The sequence below is a fragment of the Eumetopias jubatus genome, unplaced genomic scaffold, assembly GCF_037043125.1.
Source record: "Eumetopias jubatus isolate StellerSeaLion01/CBP00866 unplaced genomic scaffold, mEumJub1_p1.0 scaffold_3, whole genome shotgun sequence".
Lineage (NCBI taxonomy): Eukaryota > Metazoa > Chordata > Mammalia > Carnivora > Otariidae > Eumetopias > Eumetopias jubatus.
Window position 1 is genome coordinate 101,070,332 of NW_028274809.1, and position 19,069 is coordinate 101,089,400.

General features: G+C 52.5%; 1 protein-coding gene across 1 annotated transcript in view; it reads left to right on the plus strand.

Moving 5' to 3' along the window:
• MARCO (macrophage receptor with collagenous structure) overlaps positions 1-18,554 on the plus strand; it is a 33,706-nt gene extending 15,152 nt beyond the window's left edge. Inside the window, exons 4-15 of the mRNA XM_088021965.1 lie at positions 165-200; positions 2,427-2,471; positions 2,750-2,794; positions 3,093-3,200; positions 6,650-6,748; positions 6,846-6,881; positions 7,345-7,443; positions 7,536-7,598; positions 14,225-14,269; positions 15,281-15,379; positions 16,508-16,699; positions 18,424-18,554. Of these exons, the coding sequence (XP_087878091.1) occupies positions 165-200; positions 2,427-2,471; positions 2,750-2,794; positions 3,093-3,200; positions 6,650-6,748; positions 6,846-6,881; positions 7,345-7,443; positions 7,536-7,598; positions 14,225-14,269; positions 15,281-15,379; positions 16,508-16,699; positions 18,424-18,554 (998 nt within the window). The remainder of the gene's footprint in view (positions 1-164; positions 201-2,426; positions 2,472-2,749; positions 2,795-3,092; positions 3,201-6,649; positions 6,749-6,845; positions 6,882-7,344; positions 7,444-7,535; positions 7,599-14,224; positions 14,270-15,280; positions 15,380-16,507; positions 16,700-18,423) is intronic.
• The last annotated feature ends 515 nt before the right edge of the window (positions 18,555-19,069 follow it).

Below are 19,069 nucleotides of genomic sequence, written 5' to 3' on the forward strand. Positions count from 1 at the left end.
CCTGGAAAAAACACCCAGGTGTTTGGCTCCTGTTGTCCAAATCCCCCATCTGCCTGAAGCCCTTGCTCCTCAGCCTGGAGGGCAGAGGCTCCCGACTTAGAGCTGGGTGCCCTGGGCGCATGCCCTCACAGCCCAGCCTACAACCCTCTCTCCTCCCCTTGCAGAGCTGTTCCGGGTCAAAGGGGAACGAGGCGCTCCAGGTACGTTCATTCCCCCTCTGGCCCATGCCTCCTGCTTGCCACAGCCTTTCCCCACAGACTCCTGGGCTGATGACTTTCTGGGCCCCAACCCCAGCTTACCTTCCATGGGCCCCCACAGCTCCCCACAAACTCACTGGTCCTCCGTTGGGTCGGCTCTCTGTTCCCTGACCTCGCCTGAAGTGGGAAATGGCTTCTTCAGCCACCCCACCCTGCCAAATCTAAGCCGCCTTCCACGGCCAGCCCAAGTGCATCCCTCTCAGGTGCCCTGTCCCCCGGGACCCCAGCTGCAAGTGCAGGACTCCCCCTCTGTCTCCCATAAGCACTGTTTCCAGATGCCTATTACCCAACACGGAGCTTGTCCCCGCATCTGACTACGACCGTTTCCACGGGTGCACGGCTCACGTCTCCTAGAGCACATAACAGGAGGGGCAGCCTCTGGGACCTGAGTTCTAATCCTAGCTCTGCCGCTTCCTGGTCGTGTGACTTTGGGCCAGTGACATCACTTTTCTGGAAGCTCAGCCACTCAGCTGTGTAAAAACTAACGGAGATCATTTTGCTCACCTCCCGGGGTTGCTGTAAGAGGCAAGTGAAGCGATGTGCAAAAAATCCTCCAACAACAGCAAGTGCTTTCTGAGGAAAACACCGGTGCCTTCATTGCTTTTTCTTTCTACCTGAACACACGCAGCATTAGCTGCACACATGTGCACACATGTACACACACTTCACCCCACCCCTACTCCATTCTATCACCGGAGCCGTTGGAATGCCACCTTGAAAATCATTCTACACGGCGTTCTTGGGACAGAACTCTTTGGCCTCATAATTTTTTAAGTTTGGCCCAGACCACACTGCTGGTCAGCGAGAGTTTCAAGCAGCCTTGCATGGTGACACGAGAATCCGTTTGCATCCCCGGCACTCCTAGGGACAGACCCTGGCTCTCTCTGGAGCCAGGTGGCTTTGAGCAAGTCACTTAACACTTCTGAGCTCAGTGTCCTCCCCTATGAGATGGGGATAAGGATAGGACCTCCTGGGTGGGATTGGGTTAAAACAATGAATGTAAAAATGTGTAGTCCAGTGCCCGGGTCAGAACATGTATTCAGTCGTGTCGGTGTTGTTATTTGCTTTGTTATTTTGTCGGGAAGATTAAAGGAGCTAATGCTTGGGCAGCTCCAGCCAGATGGATGTTGACTCCTCCCCTCTAAGGAGACGCTGACTCTAAGGAGTCAGGGCTTACACCTCTTCAGATTCCTGCGTTGAAAACCTAACCCCCAAGGGGACCGTATTAAGAGGTGGGGTCTTTGGTAGGTGATTTGGCCATGAGAGCAGGGCCCTCTTGAATAGGATTAGTGCCCTTATAAAAGAGCTCCCTCACCCCCCCCCTTCCACCGAGTGAGGACACGGCAAGAAGTCAGAAGAACCGGACCATGCTAGCAGTCGAATCTTGGACTTGCAGCCTCCAGAACTGTGAGAAATGCATTTCTGTTGTTTATAAGCCACCTGCTCTGCAGTGTTCTGTTACAGCAGCTGGGTGGACTAGAACAGGACAAGGAGCCCCGGCCTACCCTCCTGGGTTGTTGGGAGTCTTGAATCTGCACAGCAGCCCGTGGGAAGGGACAGAACTACATGTGAGTGACAGCAAAAATAGGTGCCACGTGTCCAGAACTGGCTTCCAGGACCATCCTGTGGAGCTGGTACATTAAGTCCATTTTACTGATGTGGAAACTGAAGCTCAAAAGGAAGAAGTAACTTGCACCAGGTCACCCAGCTGAAGGGGTGGTGCTGCTCCTTGAACCTGGGTCCATTTGACGCGCCTCGCTCAGAACATGTCACCTGCACCACTGCGGTTCACCTGTTAGGCCATGAGCTTCTTGGAGGAAGGAGCTCTGCCTTCTCTTTCTTTCCTTCCTTCCACACAGTTTGGCTCATTCTTGGGGCTCAGTGGCAGTGTGTTGAATAAATAACAGTGTGATAAACAACCTTGTCACCCCACCTTGTGGGTTGGCTCCTGGGTGTCTCTGTTCCTCAGCTTTAGGTCTTCCAGGTCAAAGGGGGCCCAGGGCAGGCTGGGCATTGCATCCCAGGTCTGCCAAGGCCAACGGCTGAGAAGTGGGCCGAGGGGGCCGAGGCGTGCCATGGAGCCATGAACACTGGCCCCTGTCTACCAGCCCCGTAATTCTTTTTGCCCTCCTTGTCCAGGCTTCATTCTGAATCCCTTTTCATTTCCAGGCCCCCCAGGACTCCAGGGCCCGCCTGGAATCAAGGGAGACGCAGGTGGGTAGGGGCCGGGTGTGTGCACAGGGAGAGGGTCCAGAAGCAGGGGCCTCAGCAGTTTTATACCCCTATGCCTAAGAGACTCGCCTTGTCTTTCCTTTCTCTCTCTCTCTCTCTCTTCTTCTTGTTCTGCAGAGTGAAATGTTGTCACTGTTAGTGTGGGGGGGGGATGACACAGAGAGAGGCCCCTCCCCTCATGCTGGGCATCTGGTCCTTCTGTGGGGCTCTAGAACATCCGCTGACTGCGGAGCTGAGACTAGTTCTTTCCTTCCTCGCAGGACTCCAAGGACCCAACGGTGCTCCAGGGAAACAGGGAGCCCCTGGTAACGTGTGCCTCCTCTGCCTGGGCTCAGCGGTGCCTTGGCCGAGGTGCTGAGCCAGTCGCCCCGCTACCCCTTCCCCACAGCCCCACCCTCAGCCCCAGAGGGTCGGTGCCCTCCCCCAGTCCTCTGCCTTGGAGTCTTACTGTGCCTCATCGAGACACCCCTAGATGACCTCACCTTCCCCAGACTTCCTCTGGAGGCCCCTTTCTCTTCTCCCCGAACGCCCCCTGCCCCGTGGCCTAGGAGCCCGTCCCAGGAGGATGGCAGGAGCCCACCTTGTTGGCCATTCTCTACCCAGGCACCCCAGGACAGCAGGGAGAGAAGGGGAGCAAAGGCGATGGGGGTCTCATTGGCCTGAAAGGGGAACCTGGAGCTAAGGGCGACAAAGGAGACCTGGGTCTCCCAGGTAAGGGCCCTGTGGGGGTGTCGGTGCTTGTGGGGGGGGCCGCGGGCTGGGTCCTGTCCCTGTGGAAGTGTGTCTGTTCTGTTCCACGGAGGACAAAGCGGCCAAAGCTGGGCTCTGCCTACCAGCCTCCCGGAACACACATGAGGTCCTTTCTGTCCAGGTGAGTAGAAACCAGGAACATGAAAGCTGAGAGCAGTGTGTGTGTGTGTGGGGGGGGGCAAAATCTCATGCCAGGCACGACCTGTGACAAGTGGGGACACAGGCCATGCTAGGAGCTCGGAGGAGAGGAAGGCAAGGGACAGCGGTGGGACCTGAGGTGGGCACAGGGGAGGAGGGGAGACTGGCTGGCAGGGAAGGAAAAGGGGTTCATTCCAGAAGCAGGTGCTACCTCAGAACTATTTGGGGCATTTATTCAAAGTCCAAGAGTCTGTGTTTCAAAGGCCTGGATGATTCTGATGCTGACAGTCTAGACGCTCTGAGAAGCACAGCCCCGGGGGCCTCTGGCCATGACTGAGCACCTTCATGCCCCTTGTCCTTGGCCTCTTGAGGCCCTCTTGGGGGTTTCTGGGGCATAGTAGGGAGAATGAGGCTTGTGCAGCTATTGGGCTTGTGTTGTTTTGTTTGAAGATTTATTTATTTTAGAGAGAGAGAGACCACTCACGCGCATGGGTGGGGGAGGGAAAGAGTGAGAGAGACTCTCAAACAGACACCCCGCGGAGCACGGAGCCAGATGCTGGATCCCATAACCCTGAGATCCAGACCTGAGCTGAAACCAAGAGTTGGACGCTCAACCACATGCACCACCCAGGTGCCCCAGCTAGTGGGCTTATTTGCCATCCCTGCTCTGCACCTGTTCACTTGCATCTCTAGGCACATTTTTAATCAGCTGGGATTTAGTTTCTTCGTTTCAGAAAAGAATGGCAATGAAAATAATAATAATTAAATTACGCATACCTTGGAGGACAGTTACAAGGGCTAGAGATCATGTTTTCAAACTATCTGCCACATGGTTCAACACTAAACAAATGATAACCATTAGAATTAGCAGTATTAGTGATCCTTTCAGGTAGAAAGGGAAGGACTTCAGTTCTAAGATCAGACACATCTGGGTCCTGATACGGCTCACTAGCTGTGCTACCTGAGGCAAATGACTCGACCTCTCCGACCCTCAATTTACTCACCTATAAAAGGGGGATAATAAGAGCAACCTCTAATAGGGATCAGTTGCAACAGGAATATAAGACATAAGGTGTGTGGCGCTGTACCTGCAAATGGGAATATTTGCATTGTAAGAGACTCGGGTGCTTGTCTTCAGGAAGAGAGCACTTACAAGGACGTGTCAGCCTTGCTCAAACATTAGAAAGGCACTTGTGGAAGAGAAAACAGACTCACTCTGGGTGCCCAGCAATAGAACGAGGATTGACGATCAAGGGTTTCAGGAGAGCCAGTTGTGCCGAGGTAAGGGAGGAGGAAGGCGTTAAGACTTAGGGCTGCCCAGGGATGAACCGGGCAGGCATGCGCGGGGCTCAGGGGCGGCCGCCGCGGGGGCGGGGCAGGGGAGGGGCTGCAGAATTCTTGGCGGGACTGAGCGAAACCTTTGCACCAAGCAGATGGTTAGACAGTTGACCTCTGAGGGTGCTTCCAAAGGCGGCCCTCCGCAGTTCTCTCTGCAACAGGAAAGGGGGCCCTAGACTTTCTCAAGGTGGCCCTGCCAGCCCCGGGGAAGGGGGGGAATGACAGCCGGCACTTTGCCCGCGGAGTCTGCGCCCTCCTGTTTCCCATCCCACACTCACCCACCGCCACAAACGCACGGTGAGTCTGCGCCAGGGCATGGCGCGCACACTCGGAGGCAGACTCAGGCCTGGAAACGCTGTGGCCACCCCTCCTCTTCCCAAATGTCCTCTCCCAAGATCACAAGATCTCTTTCACTCCGCTCTGGTGGTACCGAGGTTTGGTGCTTTTTGTCCCAGCGGACGGGTAATGACCCTGGTGCAGATCCAGGGGACACGTCTGTTTGCCTCACTTCGCCTTTAGAGGTGATGGGAAGGTTCGGACATCAGGCGCAGCTGGGGTTCCTCCGTGGGTGAGTGCCAGACCCTGGTCGTTTCACCCAGAACGCCCAGCTTCCCAGGGCTGACCCCTTTGATGGAGACATAGCAGTTATGGCCACACACAGCCACACACAGATTCCCGCCCAGACCATGCTCCAGAATCCTCCTACAGCCAAGCAATTCCTGTAACGTGATGGTTCCGGTCGGCCGGGAGCAATCGGGCCCACCAATCAATTCCTCCAGGGAAGTAATTCCTAGTCCCTTCTAACAAATGCCATTTGTCCCTTCTGCCAAAACCGACACACTCAATGACCAAGAACTGCCTTCACTGGGGCTTGCCCCTGAGGCTATAAGAGATCTCAACTGTAACCAAGTTCTCTCTGGTTATTTTGTTTCCCATCAAGGAATAATCATCCTTCAAGTATCTAAACCAGGAAGAGTCTATTTCCTAAGCCTTGCCCCTAACATCACCCCAGCATAGACCGGAAAAGCTCTGCATAACCCGTGATTCTTTCCCTCTGCTTCAGACCCTTCTGCCTCCTTTCTTGATTCACTGGAGAGAAGGCTGATATCCCTCTGAGTCCTCCCCTTCTCTATCAAGAAAATAATGGAATGGAGCCTTTTAACCGAATCCCATCACACTAAGCCTGTCCCAGGGCAGAGGGGGCTGCTCGGGGTGGGGCTTCGACTGGCAGGGCTAGCAGGGGCGTGCCGCTGGGTCCAAAACCAAACCCATGGATTGGGAAGGGGTTGCCAGCCCCCTGCTCTCAGGAGCCTCCCTTGATTGATATGCGCCAAGCAGTGGCAGAAAGGAGGAGGGAGCAGTGGAGGACCGAGGTGAGGACAGGCTGGGACGAGCCTCGAATGCAGATGACAAGTGGAAAATTTGAAACCTCGGGCACCAGGAGAGGCTGTGGCTGAAGCACTGGCAGGAATCGGAGCTGCGGCAATGTTCCTCTCCCCACCTATACCTTCGAGTCTCTATTCTCAGCATCTGGGATCGACTTTCTGGAATATTCAGATTTCGGTTTGGGAGGCTTGAAGAACAATTCCCCAAACACAGACACAAAAATGAGCCAGGCAGTGCTGGCTAAGCCTGGGCTGTGGTCCCTCCCAAGGGGTCCGGCGTGCTGACCAGGGTCCTGAGAGCCTGGCTTCCTGGGCCTGCCCGTCAGCCAAGCCAGGTGACCTTGACCATTTTTCACAAGTTCACGTCTTGTCTCTGGGGCAAGGTGGTATGCTCCTTGAGGGCAGCTATTGGATCTTCCACTTGTGGGCTCCAGGTCGGAGGAGCTCAAGGAGTTTGAGTTTGGAGTTTGGGTGAGACAAGTGTCAATGGGATCTGGCAGATGGGTTTGCCCTTCTCCTGTGCCTGACCACGACTCCTTGATTTTTCAGGAAGCAAAGGGGACATGGGCATGAAAGGTGACACAGGGGTCATGGGTCCCCCCGGAGCCCAGGGCAGTAAAGGTGACTCAGGGAAGCCAGGCCCCCCAGGTAAGAGGCTGTCCATTGGTCTGTAAGTATTCCCTATCCCCCCTGGCAGACTGAGCTATAAGAGAACAAAGTCCCTAAAAGTCCTTCTTCATTTCAGGTGTGGCTGGATCTCCTGGAATGAAAGGAGATCAAGGTAAGAACTCTGGGAATCCAGGTATCATTCGAGCTGCCACTGTCCCTGGACAAAATCAAGTCCAGGGCATGTCTTTTATTTCACTGCAGTGTTACCCCAGAGCCCATGGGGTCTCTTAAAACCCGGCTGTGCCCGAGAGGAAGGGGCTTGATTGGCATTCCATCTTAGAGCTTCGCCGCACTCTGCCCCCCAGGGGTGTGGAGCACATGTTCACAACCCAGGGTGCCTGGTGGGTCCCTAAGCCCCAGACACTGCAGAGCGATGGCCGAGATGAACAAATTGCTCAGGCTGTAACCTGATTGGGCTCATTCGCGGCTTCTAGAGGGAGATGATTAAAGCTGCCCAGGGAACATATAAGGTGGTAGGAGGTACACGTGTCACTGCTGAGAAGAGAGGTGTGTTGGGGCGGGGGGCAGCCAGGCTCTCTGGCGACCAAAGCCAACCTTGCAGTTGTCACTTGTAGGACAACCTGGAGCGAAGGGTCCTCCTGGCTCTCCGGGCGCGGCAGGATCCGCTGGAGCCAAGGGGGAGCCTGGCAGTGCTGGCTCCCCGGGACTAGCAGGTGAGGTCCTCGGTGCTGCGGTGGGCGTGGGGAGTGATGTCTGAAGATCCACAGAGCCCAGCCCTCATGCCATCTGGGCATCTGTTGTATAGGACCAGCAGGGAGACCCGGGAGTCCCGGAGCCAACGGCGTGAAAGGAAGCAAGGGGGACCCAGGTAACAGAGGGTGTGGGTAAAGGGTGGGTGGGATGCTGGGTGTCAGGGTTGGACAGGGAGGAGGACTGCCTCCCAGTGCTCCCACCAGAAGGAGGCAGAAGGTCTCCTGTGCTCTGGCCCCAGAAACCCCTGGATTAAGGAAGACACTTTCCTTGGCCAGGGCCCTTTGGGCTCAAAGCCCTAGGGCTGTCCTCTCTCTGCCCAGGGTCCTTGAAAGGCCCCTATGCCATGACCAAACCTCCACCATTAAAGAGAAGGGAAGGGCAGCTGACCTACATTGTCTCCTGGCCTGCCTTCTAGCCGTGTGCATTCTCTCCAGTTAACCTGCAATGGGGTCCCAAGGGTCAGGGCTCTGGATTTGGGCGGGGAGGGGGGCGGTCAAGAAACCCTCTCTTATACATTCTTCCAAAGGGGCTCAGGCTGGGAGGAGTGACCCACAGTAATCACACTCACAGTGACTACTGTATAAACCTTCATGTCAACTTGGTCTACATTATAAACCATTGTGCCAACTTAGTCTAGGTTATAAACCAATGTGGTCTACTTTATAAACCTCTACGCCAATTTTGTCTAGTCACTAAGTAAGTCTGAGCAATGGTTTAGAAAGTCTGGACCACTGTGTTGGGTGCTGGGGCACCGTGTTGCAGAACACCTGCTTCCTACCCTCACACCTACAGGTTGGTGCAGGAGACAGGTAGACAGACTGTTGCCAGACTGTGCCAGGAACACTCTGTTGTGGCTTTTGCATGGAGAAGTGCCGAATGCCCTTTAGAAAGCCAAGTGCAGCCCGGAGGTGTGTGTTGTAACAGGGCAAGGTCGAGAGAGCAGGCTATGCAGCTGCCTAGGATGGCGTGGACAGTCTGGCACAGCCCCTCGTCTGCCAGAGCAGAAGGTCATGCTGTGTTAGACAGCCTGATGGCCTCACGCAGAGCTGTGTGCAGATGCACACCAGGGGCAGGTCCTCTCAGCGCTCAGCGATCAAGCAGTTGACTGATGGACGGATTGATTCTTTAAACAAATGTGACTTAACTCAGCTAAATGCTTCAGTTTCACAGTGTCCCCTGTCTGGTAGGGGTGGCAAAAGGCAGAGCGGTGTAGGAGTGATGTAAGAGCTTGAGCTGAGTCTTGTGGAATGAGTGGAGCCTGGCCATGGGGAGGAGGGGAAAAGAAATCTAGAGAGAGGGAACAGAGCAGGCAAAGTCATGGAGGAATGAGGGAGGGCTCTGTAGGCTGCTGTCCCCAGCGTCTGGGGTTGGGATGTGAAAGAGGGTCAGGAGCTCTGGCCAGAGGGGTGGGTGGGGGCCACCTCCTGGCTGGCCCTGGTCTCTGGGCCTTCAACCACTGGGATTTCCTGAAGATTATCGAGAGCTATGGCACAGGCTGCTTTAATACCCGTTGTCCTTCTAGCCCATCCAGCCTCGGAGCTGATTTCTTTTTCACGGACTGTGTGTCAGCGTGGGCTGGGGACCTGCTACCTGATGTCATGTAGATACCACCTGAAGGCACTCAGCAAGGTGTCACGTTCTGGATGTGGTGGTCGGATGTCCCTGCCTTGTTGGCTGCCTCCTCCTGATCTTAAATATTTTCACCTTCCTTGGTCCCAGAGCTTAGGGGGTCTGACTTTAGGGCCTGAGGCTGCCCTACCCCCTGAGTTTTCTGCTTGGCTTCATAGTGATGACAGCTTTCATCCCTCAGTTATAAACAATGAGTCTCTCTCCCCACCCCCCATCCCCACATTGCCAGACTAATGGTTCTTAACTAAGCAAGGGTAACAGGGGTAAAACATGATTTTACCCACAAGGGACACTGTGCCCCCTCCCCAGGCCCCCAGCCTGTGTCTCCCACTGTCTGAAGGTAGGAGATTTTGCCTTGCACTCCATATCCTGGGAGGGCTTGCAGAAGAAGAGCCGCTCCTGATAATGAGCATCTCCATGACAACCCGGTGGGATAAGCACTCTCGTTAGTGCTATTTCACAGTGACTTGCCCACACTTCAGGAGCCAGGAGGAAGCACAGGCAGAACTGGAATCCTACCATGGCCGACCCAAAGCTTGGGGCCTTATCCATCACACTCTGTCATGCTGTCTTCCCTCCCAGGCAGCCTGAAAGTACCCCCTCCCCAATCAGGCATTCTGATGAGCAACACCTTCTCTCTCCATCCCAGGTCTGGAAGGATTAGAGCTGAGGCTACAGCAGGTTCTTCCATTCCGAGAAGGAAACATGACGTGTTCAGGCCCTGTTATGGCCCACCTTCCTTACAGCACAGAGAACTTTGGCCCACCGCCTGGGGATTGTTTTAACCCCATTATCAAGTTCCCGTACATTTGTTGAGCACCTTTTTGGGGATCTCCATCAATCAGGCCTAGGGGTAAATACCAACCAGGCAAATTCTAAGCCTTATTCCTTAATTCCGCCTACCCAAGTAAACATGGTGATTACATTTTCAATTTGGAGCATGTGATGATTACAACTTATGTAAAATTGCCCAGGTTTCCCACACAAATCCAAATGTTCATCTCCATCTAGTAGCTAACGGTCCCATCTCAAGAGAGAATCTGGCTGCACATAGGCAGGTCTATATATCATCCCGAAGTCAGAGGTTAAGGAACTCTTGGAGAGGTTAGATTTCTCAAGTGGGAAAAGGAAGGATGGGTGGTGATCATGGAAGATAATGCACACTTTTCCATGTCAAGACATTGGTATTCCCCCAACTAGAGGTAGTATGGTGTTTGTCCAGTTTTGATTATATCAAGCCAGTTTTTCAAACCAATTTCCTATTTTGTAAATAAAATCGTTAATCTCTCACGAGAATATCTAGCTTCCCTGGATGAAAACAGAGAAATTATAGTGCCTTGGCTTGACCTAGGTTAACAGCCAGATCCCATTATCGTGCATTAATTATTAAAAAAAAAAAAAGAAGTCTGTTTATGATTAACAATGCCTCTGGGCCAGGCACTATGCTTGGGATTTACTCCTATGATCTTAGCTCATCTGCCTGCACCCCTGAGTTTCATCACCCCTACCTTACAGCCGAGGGAGCAAACACTCCCCGAGGGTGAACAATCTCCTCGGGGTCTCACAGTTAATATACTCTGAATCTCAATCCCAAAGTCAGATCCCAAAGTTGTGCTTTTCCAGATTGTGTTGCATAAAATAACATAGAGTGTAGGACTCTAGAGAAGTTCGAATCGCCTGCACCTTCCATTCCACAGTAGATGGGTAAATCCTGGCTCAGTCACCAAATCCTCCTGTTGTAAACGGTCACTTACCATACCCCAACCCATTCAGGTGGAATGTTTCCCCGTGTTGACACCTCTTGAGAGAAAGCAGCCGTCTCAGATTGAAGATGGTGAAGAGGAAATTTTTTTCAGTCTGTCAGGAAGACAGACCGCAACATATCACGTAGGGCATTATCACTCAGCAGAACTTTCTCCAAAGGTCATTTCCTTTACCACTCACAAAGCAGCATTTTACCACACCCCAAAACTTAATTTTTTCTAAACTTTGATCTTTCAAAGGATTTCAGAATTATCTGATTTGGGGGGAAAGATGGCAAAGTACAAAAAAACCCCGCAAAAATTAATTTTAGCTCTAAATCCCTTAGCCATTTGAAAATTTGTTGGGAAATGAGGAAGGGCTCACTTCCTCCTGTCATCTTGGCATTTTGCTTTCGACCATCCCACGTCATGAAATGACATTAAAAGCAGCCAAAACATTTAAGCTCCGAAACACCAGTCTGATCAGAAGTTCTGCATTTCTGCAGCCTTCATGTCAAAAATATAACAAGAAGCTGAATTTTCTGTGTCCTTTGATTTTCCTCTTGAGGCAAAGCTAAAATACAAATAACCTGAAATCCATTTTCTCATCTGTATTTGAAGATATTTTATTGTGAACGTAAGCAACAAAGAGTAATTCATAATAGTAATTAAGCCCTATATTGTGAATATAATTTCTCAGTTCATTCCAGTCCCCATATCAAAGTACTGAGTTAGTCCCAGAATTTGTTACATTCTACCAACTCACATCTCTAAGTTGTCGCTTGTGAAACCTGTCTTCGCTTTCCTCTAAATCGCTCGGAGATAATCTGCAAAAGTCTACATGCATCCCAGTTTTGGCCCCCAGCCTTCCACCTTACTTCTGCTACATAGCTCAGTCTGTCAGTTCTTAAATTCATCCTCACTCTGTCAGGCTGCACTTAGCCTGTATGTCAAGATGCTACTTAAGGAGTTTCCTAATGTACTGGAAATTTCTACATTAAATCAGAGCTGGAAGATCTGCTCCCCAACTTGCCCCAGGCCTGAGTTTCCTCCTCTGTGGAATGTGAGGAATAGTCTAGAATAATATCCAGGTCCCTGCTAGCTTGACAGTGCTCTGGGTTTGAAACTGGCAATTTCCCCTCAGAGCAGAAACATTTTAAGATTTCAGGCAAAACACCAGCTGAACACTAAACAATAAGGAGATGTGTGCTTTCTGATGAAACGATTTTCTCGGGAGAAAATCATTTCTCTAAATAAACGCCTTGCAAATAAATATTTTGGGTCCCCTCGGCTTGATACGTGTGTGATACCCAGAAAAACTCAGTTAGCTGTGGTTTAAAGGAGAATCCAGCATTTGTTTGCCTCAGAGAAAGGAAGGCTGCTCAAAGGTGAGCTGGGAAGTGGTCCTTAATGTATCAGTGAGGTTTGTTGAGGGCAGTGCTACTCAAAATGTGGTCCTCGGACCAGCAGCATCACCACAACCTGGGAACCTGTTAGGAATGCAGCATCTCAGATCCACTGACTCAGCATCTCTGGGGTGGAGCCTGACAAGCCAGTTTGTTTCGCAAGCCCGGTACAGGCAATTCTGATGCACGCCTAGTTCGACTACTCATTTAGGGGAAAGGGATGGCCCAGGGTAGGCTGGGAGTGTCTTTGGAACCAGGTGGACAGTCTGAGTGGAAACTCCAGGAAGGTGTGAGTTGCCGTGCTAATGGGCCACAGGGAGCTACAGCGCCCAGTGGGAGACCAAACGTGGGTTACAACCCAACTTCACCACTCCCTCCCTGTGTGACCTTGGATAAATCACCTTGCATCTGTGGCTGTGGACTTCCTCCTCTTCTGTATAAAGGAAAATGGCACTACCTTGCAGGGCAGCTGAAAGGTGGAATGAGGGTGTGTATAAAGCTGCTAGCAGCGGGCCTGGCTCAGCAGATGCTGAGTCCCTGGGAGGGGAGGGGCTGGGAAGGAGACTGAAAACGAGTTGGGGGTGGGGGTCAGGCCATGGGGACCATGGACCTAGGGAATAGGGGAGTCCCTATGATTCCTGTCTATACAGGGTGTGCTTGTCATTTGGTGCTTTGGGGACAGCTGGAGATGGGCACTTCTTTGGGAGGGGACAATAAAAGGAGGTCACGGGGCCTGGGGCCCCTGCACCTTGCTTCCAGGGACAGACTCTCAAGGTAGAGGTTTCTGCAATATGGCACTCTCTAGGCCACAGACAGAGGGCCAAGTGTCAAGGTATGGACTGTTTTTCTGTTTACTGACGGCCAAAGGCAGATTTCTGAGTGTGGCTTCTCCTCTCTGATCTTGACACAATGCAGTTCAGATGCCGATGAGCAGAGGAAATTTGTGCTGCCTTAGCTGGGTCACCTCAGGTCCCCAGGGAACAATTAGGGGGCTTGTTGGGTAGCGAGCCCAGAGTTTGTCTGGGCCAGGGTCTGTGGTGCTCCCCCCGGAGGCGAGACAGACGCATGTAAACAGGGTCCGTGAGGTCCCTGTGCCAGCACTTACTGAGCACAGGCCAGAAACGAGGCTCAGCCCATGACACAGGCGACTTCATTTCAGTCTCACGACCACCGCTGAGGCAGCCAGGAGACTCAGAGCAAGAAAGTGAGGCTCCCAGAGGGCAGCACCTTGCTCAAGGTCACAGAGGCAGATGCCAGCCCGGGCCGGCTAACTCTGGCCACTTTGCTGCCTTGGGGGGAAGTACGCCATCCACGGGCGAGGCCAGAGAAGGCTTCGCAGTCAGGTGACATCTGACATCTTAGCAGGTCTTACAGGCTTGATCTGAGTTCTCCAGGGGATGGAAGGGGTGAGGCATTCTAAAAAGAGGGACCGGAGCAGGTGTAAATGTCCTGCGGTGGGCTGGGGCCTGCCTGCCAGGGTCTGACATCTGAGTTGAAATTGAACCAACAAATGCTATGGAGCATCTGCTGTGGGTGAGGGCCCCCAATACCGCTGGCGGCCAATGTGTCCCCTCCATAGTCTTCTAGAAATGAAGATGACTTTATTTTCAAAATATCTCTCACTTCTTTTCCAATAAAATGCAGGCAGGAAGGAATGCGATTGGATTTATACACCAAGTCAGGCTACCATAGGACAAAGAAGGCCCGCCAGTAAATCCAGAGTCCACCTGTCTGTCTAACTCTGACTGTCGTCCACTACCTTTCGACTTCACCCCAACACGTGTCCCCATTTATCTGCGGTCTGTCTCCTTTTATGCTCTGCTAAGGAGGCTTTAAACAATCGTGGAGAACCAATGTATCTTTCCGTCTGCATTAATCAGACAAAAGGTAGAGGTTGTCTAAGATTAAAAGTGTCTAATATCTAAGTTTTATTATCCCCCCCCGCTTTTGTATTTCGATCTTAGGACTTCAAGGACAGAAAGGAACAAAAGGAGAATCAGGAGCTCCAGGTACAGCGCTGGCTTCATTTTAATTTCTCAGAATGATGTCTGGAAAGCCTCGTGCTTGGAGGGCAGGTCTTGCTGACTTTGAACGTGCTGCTGTAACCTTCCGCCAACGCGGCCGGGGCCCAAGACTGTTTGAGGCTAGAACTCCTGTCCTCTGTCCCTCAAGCCTCAGATTCTTCCCCCCGGAAAACATGGAGAGGGACAGAACTCAGGGCCCTGAGGCAGGGGAGAGAGGGGCCGAGCTGAGGGTGGGGAAGGGGGAAGAAGGGGCTGGAGAGCTGGTGGTCAGCGGGTGGCTTCAGGCCATGCAGCCTCGGTGGAGCTGGGCAGTCTTCCTCTCCAGGTCCCAGGCTGCAAGACCTCTATCTGCTTCCCCGTGCCTGTGCCGGTCCATCTCCGTCTTCGTTGGTCCCCTGAAGCTCCTCCCACCCTCCTCCTGCTGCTGGCCCCTGGCCTGTTATGATCACCTCGGTTTTCCAAGCCCCTGCCTGTGGTCCGTCCCTGAGCACAGCGCTTCCCACAGAGCAATTCTAGTCTTCTCCACGGCCCCGCCCTGAAGCGTGCCAACGCGAAACTTCTCAGACACAGTTCTTGAACTGTCTTTCTTCCTCCTGAGTTGGATATTTGGTTCCTATTTGAACTTACTAAAGGAGGTCTTGGAGGCCTAGAAACATTCTAGCAAGTTCTCCCAGAATGGCCAGAACTTCCACACAATGAGGTGGTCTGATGAGGACCGACAACCTCTGGAATCCTGTCAGCTGTTTGACCTGTGTGTTGTCAACCAGCACTCATGTGAGAGTCACTGGGGAGATCAGAGCGATACCCGCCCCCCCACCCCCGGCTCACCACCTCTCCCAGGTGGGCCAAAAGCCCAGGCCGAACGTCCAAACAGCCCATTCATGGGGGCGAGGAACGTGCTTATCAAGGCAACCCAGTCATTAAAGACCAAGGTCCTTGGTCTCCCTTGGAAAACAGAGCAGAACATCTGAGGGAAGCGGTCTCTCTCGTCTCCAGGTCCTGCGGGCATGAAGGGGCAAATGGGAAACCCGGGCCTGGTAGGTCTCCAGGGTCCAGCTGGACTGAAAGGCCAAAAGGGAGAGCCAGGGGCAAAAGGTAAGGCCTCAGTCTGTGATCTGTGGGTTCTGAGGAGAGGCCCGGTTGTAAGGGGTTTGGGAGTTTTCGGAACCAGAGGTGTAGAGGTTTATTGGCTCCCTGGACAAGTTCTGGGCTGGGCTTGCCCTCAGCCCTGAGCCCATGGAAGTGAGTGAGGCACAGCCTGGGCACCCAGAGGGGCAGACACGCGAACGTGTGCTTGTGCGACGCCCGGCCATGCCCTGGCCCCCAGAGCCTTCCACAAAGGAGATGCATCCCGCTGTCTGTCTCTCACCTGTTCAGTGCTCCTCACTAAGCTAACTTCAATCCTTCCTGCTGGAGGGCGAGCCTCTCTCATCTTGCTCCACCAGTGGTGCTCGTGGTACCTCTAGTCCCCAGGGACGCCAGGTCGCTGGCAAAGCTGGAGGAGAGAACCTGCCCTCCCCATCCCCACCCTCGTCCCCGCTGCTAGCCAAGAAGGGTGAAGGGGTCCTGGCTTGGTTTCCTTTAAATTGTGTGTGTTCTTCCCACCTCCCCCCCGCCCCCCGCCCCTTGCGGCAGGATCTTCTGGAGCGCAGGGAATACAGGGAGAACACGGTCAAACGTAATGATTAATTCTGTTCTCTTTAACGGGTGCCTTCGAGAGAGAACTCTGTCCTTGAAAAGTGTAGGTGTGGTAGAGGAGAGACCCTTGTTCTCAGAGAAATTCCTCATTTTCGGAAAAGCTAACAGACTCATCCTTTGACTAAGCCTCCCCATGACGACATAGAGCCACAACAGGACTGTTTAGCTCCCCTCCCCCATTTCCTTCTCTTTCTCTCTCCTTCCCTCCCTCACGCCCCTCCTCCCCTTTCCTCCCTCCCGCCCTTCTTTCCCTCCTGCCACTTCCCCCTCAACTTTTCCTTTTCTTCTCCCCACAAGACAAGGCAAGATGCATAGGCAGGACCCGCCACAGGTGGATGGAGGCTGCTCGGCCGGTTGTGTCAGTGCCCACATGGCGGGATGTCCCCGGCTCTGGTGACAGCCGAGCAGGGGGACTCCCCCTGCCCCGGAATTAACAGAACTTCCAACAATGAAAAGGCAGAGCCTGCATCCACACAAAGCCCGAGGCTGTTCTCTCCACCTCTCCCACGTATGTCTTTCACCCAGGTGAATCTGGACTCAGTTATCTGGTGCACCTGGCCAGGATTATCGGCACTAGGAACCGAGGCCGGGCTGAAGTTTACTACAATGGTGTCTGGGGGACCATCTGTGATGACGGCTGGGACAATTCAGATGCCACCGTCTTCTGCCGCATGCTGGGCTACTCCAGTGGAATAGCCATTACCAAAATACCACCTGGTGAGTGGATCCTCGGCCAGGAGCCTCTTTCCTGGAAGTTTTCCCTTTGGTTGCAAGTGACCCAGTGAGTTTGGGTTAAAGAAAAGCATCGGCTTAAGCAACTGAAAAGTGCTTAGTGCACTGAGCCGTGCTGCTGCTCAGTGCCTTCCAGGCTGGCCACCCCATGACAAAGAGGACCTGGACAGCAAAGGCTTGGCTGAGGCTCTGGCTGACCTGGCTTGGGCCACTGTCCATGCAGCCGGGGAAGCCAGATTCCTCCATGGCCAAGGGTGTTGGTGAGCCGTGGCTCTCTGAAGGACAGTGAGGTTGCTGGTCGTGGAAGAACAGAATAGTTGCAGGGTAGGCAAACACAGGTGTTCATCTCAGCTATCTGGAAACTAGAAGCCAGGAATGGCCATGCTGTGATCATCCTCAAGGAGAAGGTACAAAGGGAAAAGAAAACAAATCAGAGCAGGGACTTCCTAAAATAAGTTTTGGAAAGATATCCCGGGGTGCTAGAGACTCGGCCTATCTCTTTCAGCAAAAGGTTCAAACTTTCAATAAAGTAGTTAGGTCCCAGGCTGAGACCATTTCTTTGGCCACAAGAGCAGACCTAGCAGGGACACTAGGCCATCTTCTCCTGCCCCCACCCCCAAACGCTCTCTGCCTTTCCTCCACCCTATAGTGCCTTCTTGCTTTTTAACATGAGTTCCAGTTGGATTATAAAACTCCTTTAAAGTATGTATTTTCCTCGTATAGATTACACTTAGGTAGATTGCTACACTGTTAACTGTGTATAAAAGTGTAAATTACTGTAACCAAATACAGATCTTCCTGGGTTTATGATGGGGTTACATCTCAATAAGCCCATAGGAATTTGAAAACATTGTGTCGAAAATGCATCTAATACATGTCACCTACCAAATATCACAGCTTAGTCTCGTCTGCCTTAAGGGTGCTCAGAACACCTACACTAGCCCACAGTTGGGAAAAATCATCTAACACAAAGGCTACTTATAATAAAGTGTCGACTAGCCCATGTCATTGATTGAATACTGTAATGACCTTAATGCCGTCATGAAAGTGACAAACAGCATGGTGGTCTGGGTACAGAACGGTTGTTCGCGTATCGTATATCAGTTGTTTGCTCTCGTGATCACCTGGCTGACTAGGAGCTTCTGCGGCCCAGCATCACAAGAGGGCATCGTCCCACATATCCCTAGCCTGGGAAAAGACCACAGTTCAAAATCCCAAGTATGATTGCACCATCATCAAGTTGGAAAATCATAAATCAAACCATCGTAAGTCAGGACTGTCAGTCATCCCGCTGTTTTCCTCTGTGCTGTTGATCTGAAATCAATTATATCCGAAGGAGGAGATTTGGAAGAATGTGTGAATGCTTTTGAGCCAGGGAACGACGACCTGGTTCAAAGGGCATTTGAGGAAGGTGGGTACGACGGCAGGGACTAAGCAGGAAAGAGACAAACACTGGGAGGCCCCCAGAAGGAAATCTCAAACAGAGCACAGATTAAGTATTAATAATTAATAATAGATTATATATCTGTATCTTAATCTATCTCATCTAATCTTTGGATGAGACTTTTGTTAAAGGGCAGAAAGCAGGAGGGAGGCAGAGTCACGGCAGGAGAGCCCAAAGGGCTGCGAGGGAAATTGGTCGTCTACCCCAAATGTAAGTTTGGCCCTAATCCTGCTCTCCTCTACCTCCCCGCTTTCCCTACATCCAGGCAGTGGGGAAATCTGGCTGGATGACGTTGCCTGTCGAGGGACAGAGATAAGCCTCTGGAATTGCCAGAAAAGCAAGTGGGGCTCTCACAACTGCAACCACAATGAGGATGCTGGCGTGGAATGCAGATGACCCCCCACAGCCCCTCCACCATGCTGTGCCCAAGTGTCTGCAGACATGGACACTCAACTCCTCTGTGGGGGAGGGCCAACACTCTCTGAGGGGTCACTCTGGGCTGGGGCCACCAATAAAGCTCAAAGCACGACCTGGTAATGTCTTCGGTTGTGGCTGAAATCACTAGTTCATACCTCCCGTCCCTTATTGATGAGCCCACTCAAGGGACACATGTCACTGAGTTCTCACAGGGGGACAGTGAAGTCTCAACTTATAGCCAGGGGGAGGGTGTGCTCGAGGGGGACCTAAATGCGACGTGGAAAGTGAAGAGTGCCTGTAGTCAAAATGAGGAGTGCCATTCCCTTCCCCTTAAGCTCCTTCACTGGAGCTGTTCGCCAGCAAATGGGGAGGTGGGCACGCGGTTGACAGCATGTTGCATGTAAATTGGAACTGTGCCTTTAAGCCTGAAAATTAGTTTTCTTAGGATGTGAGCTCCATAAACGAGAGGACCGTTGTCTGTTTTAGTCACCCAT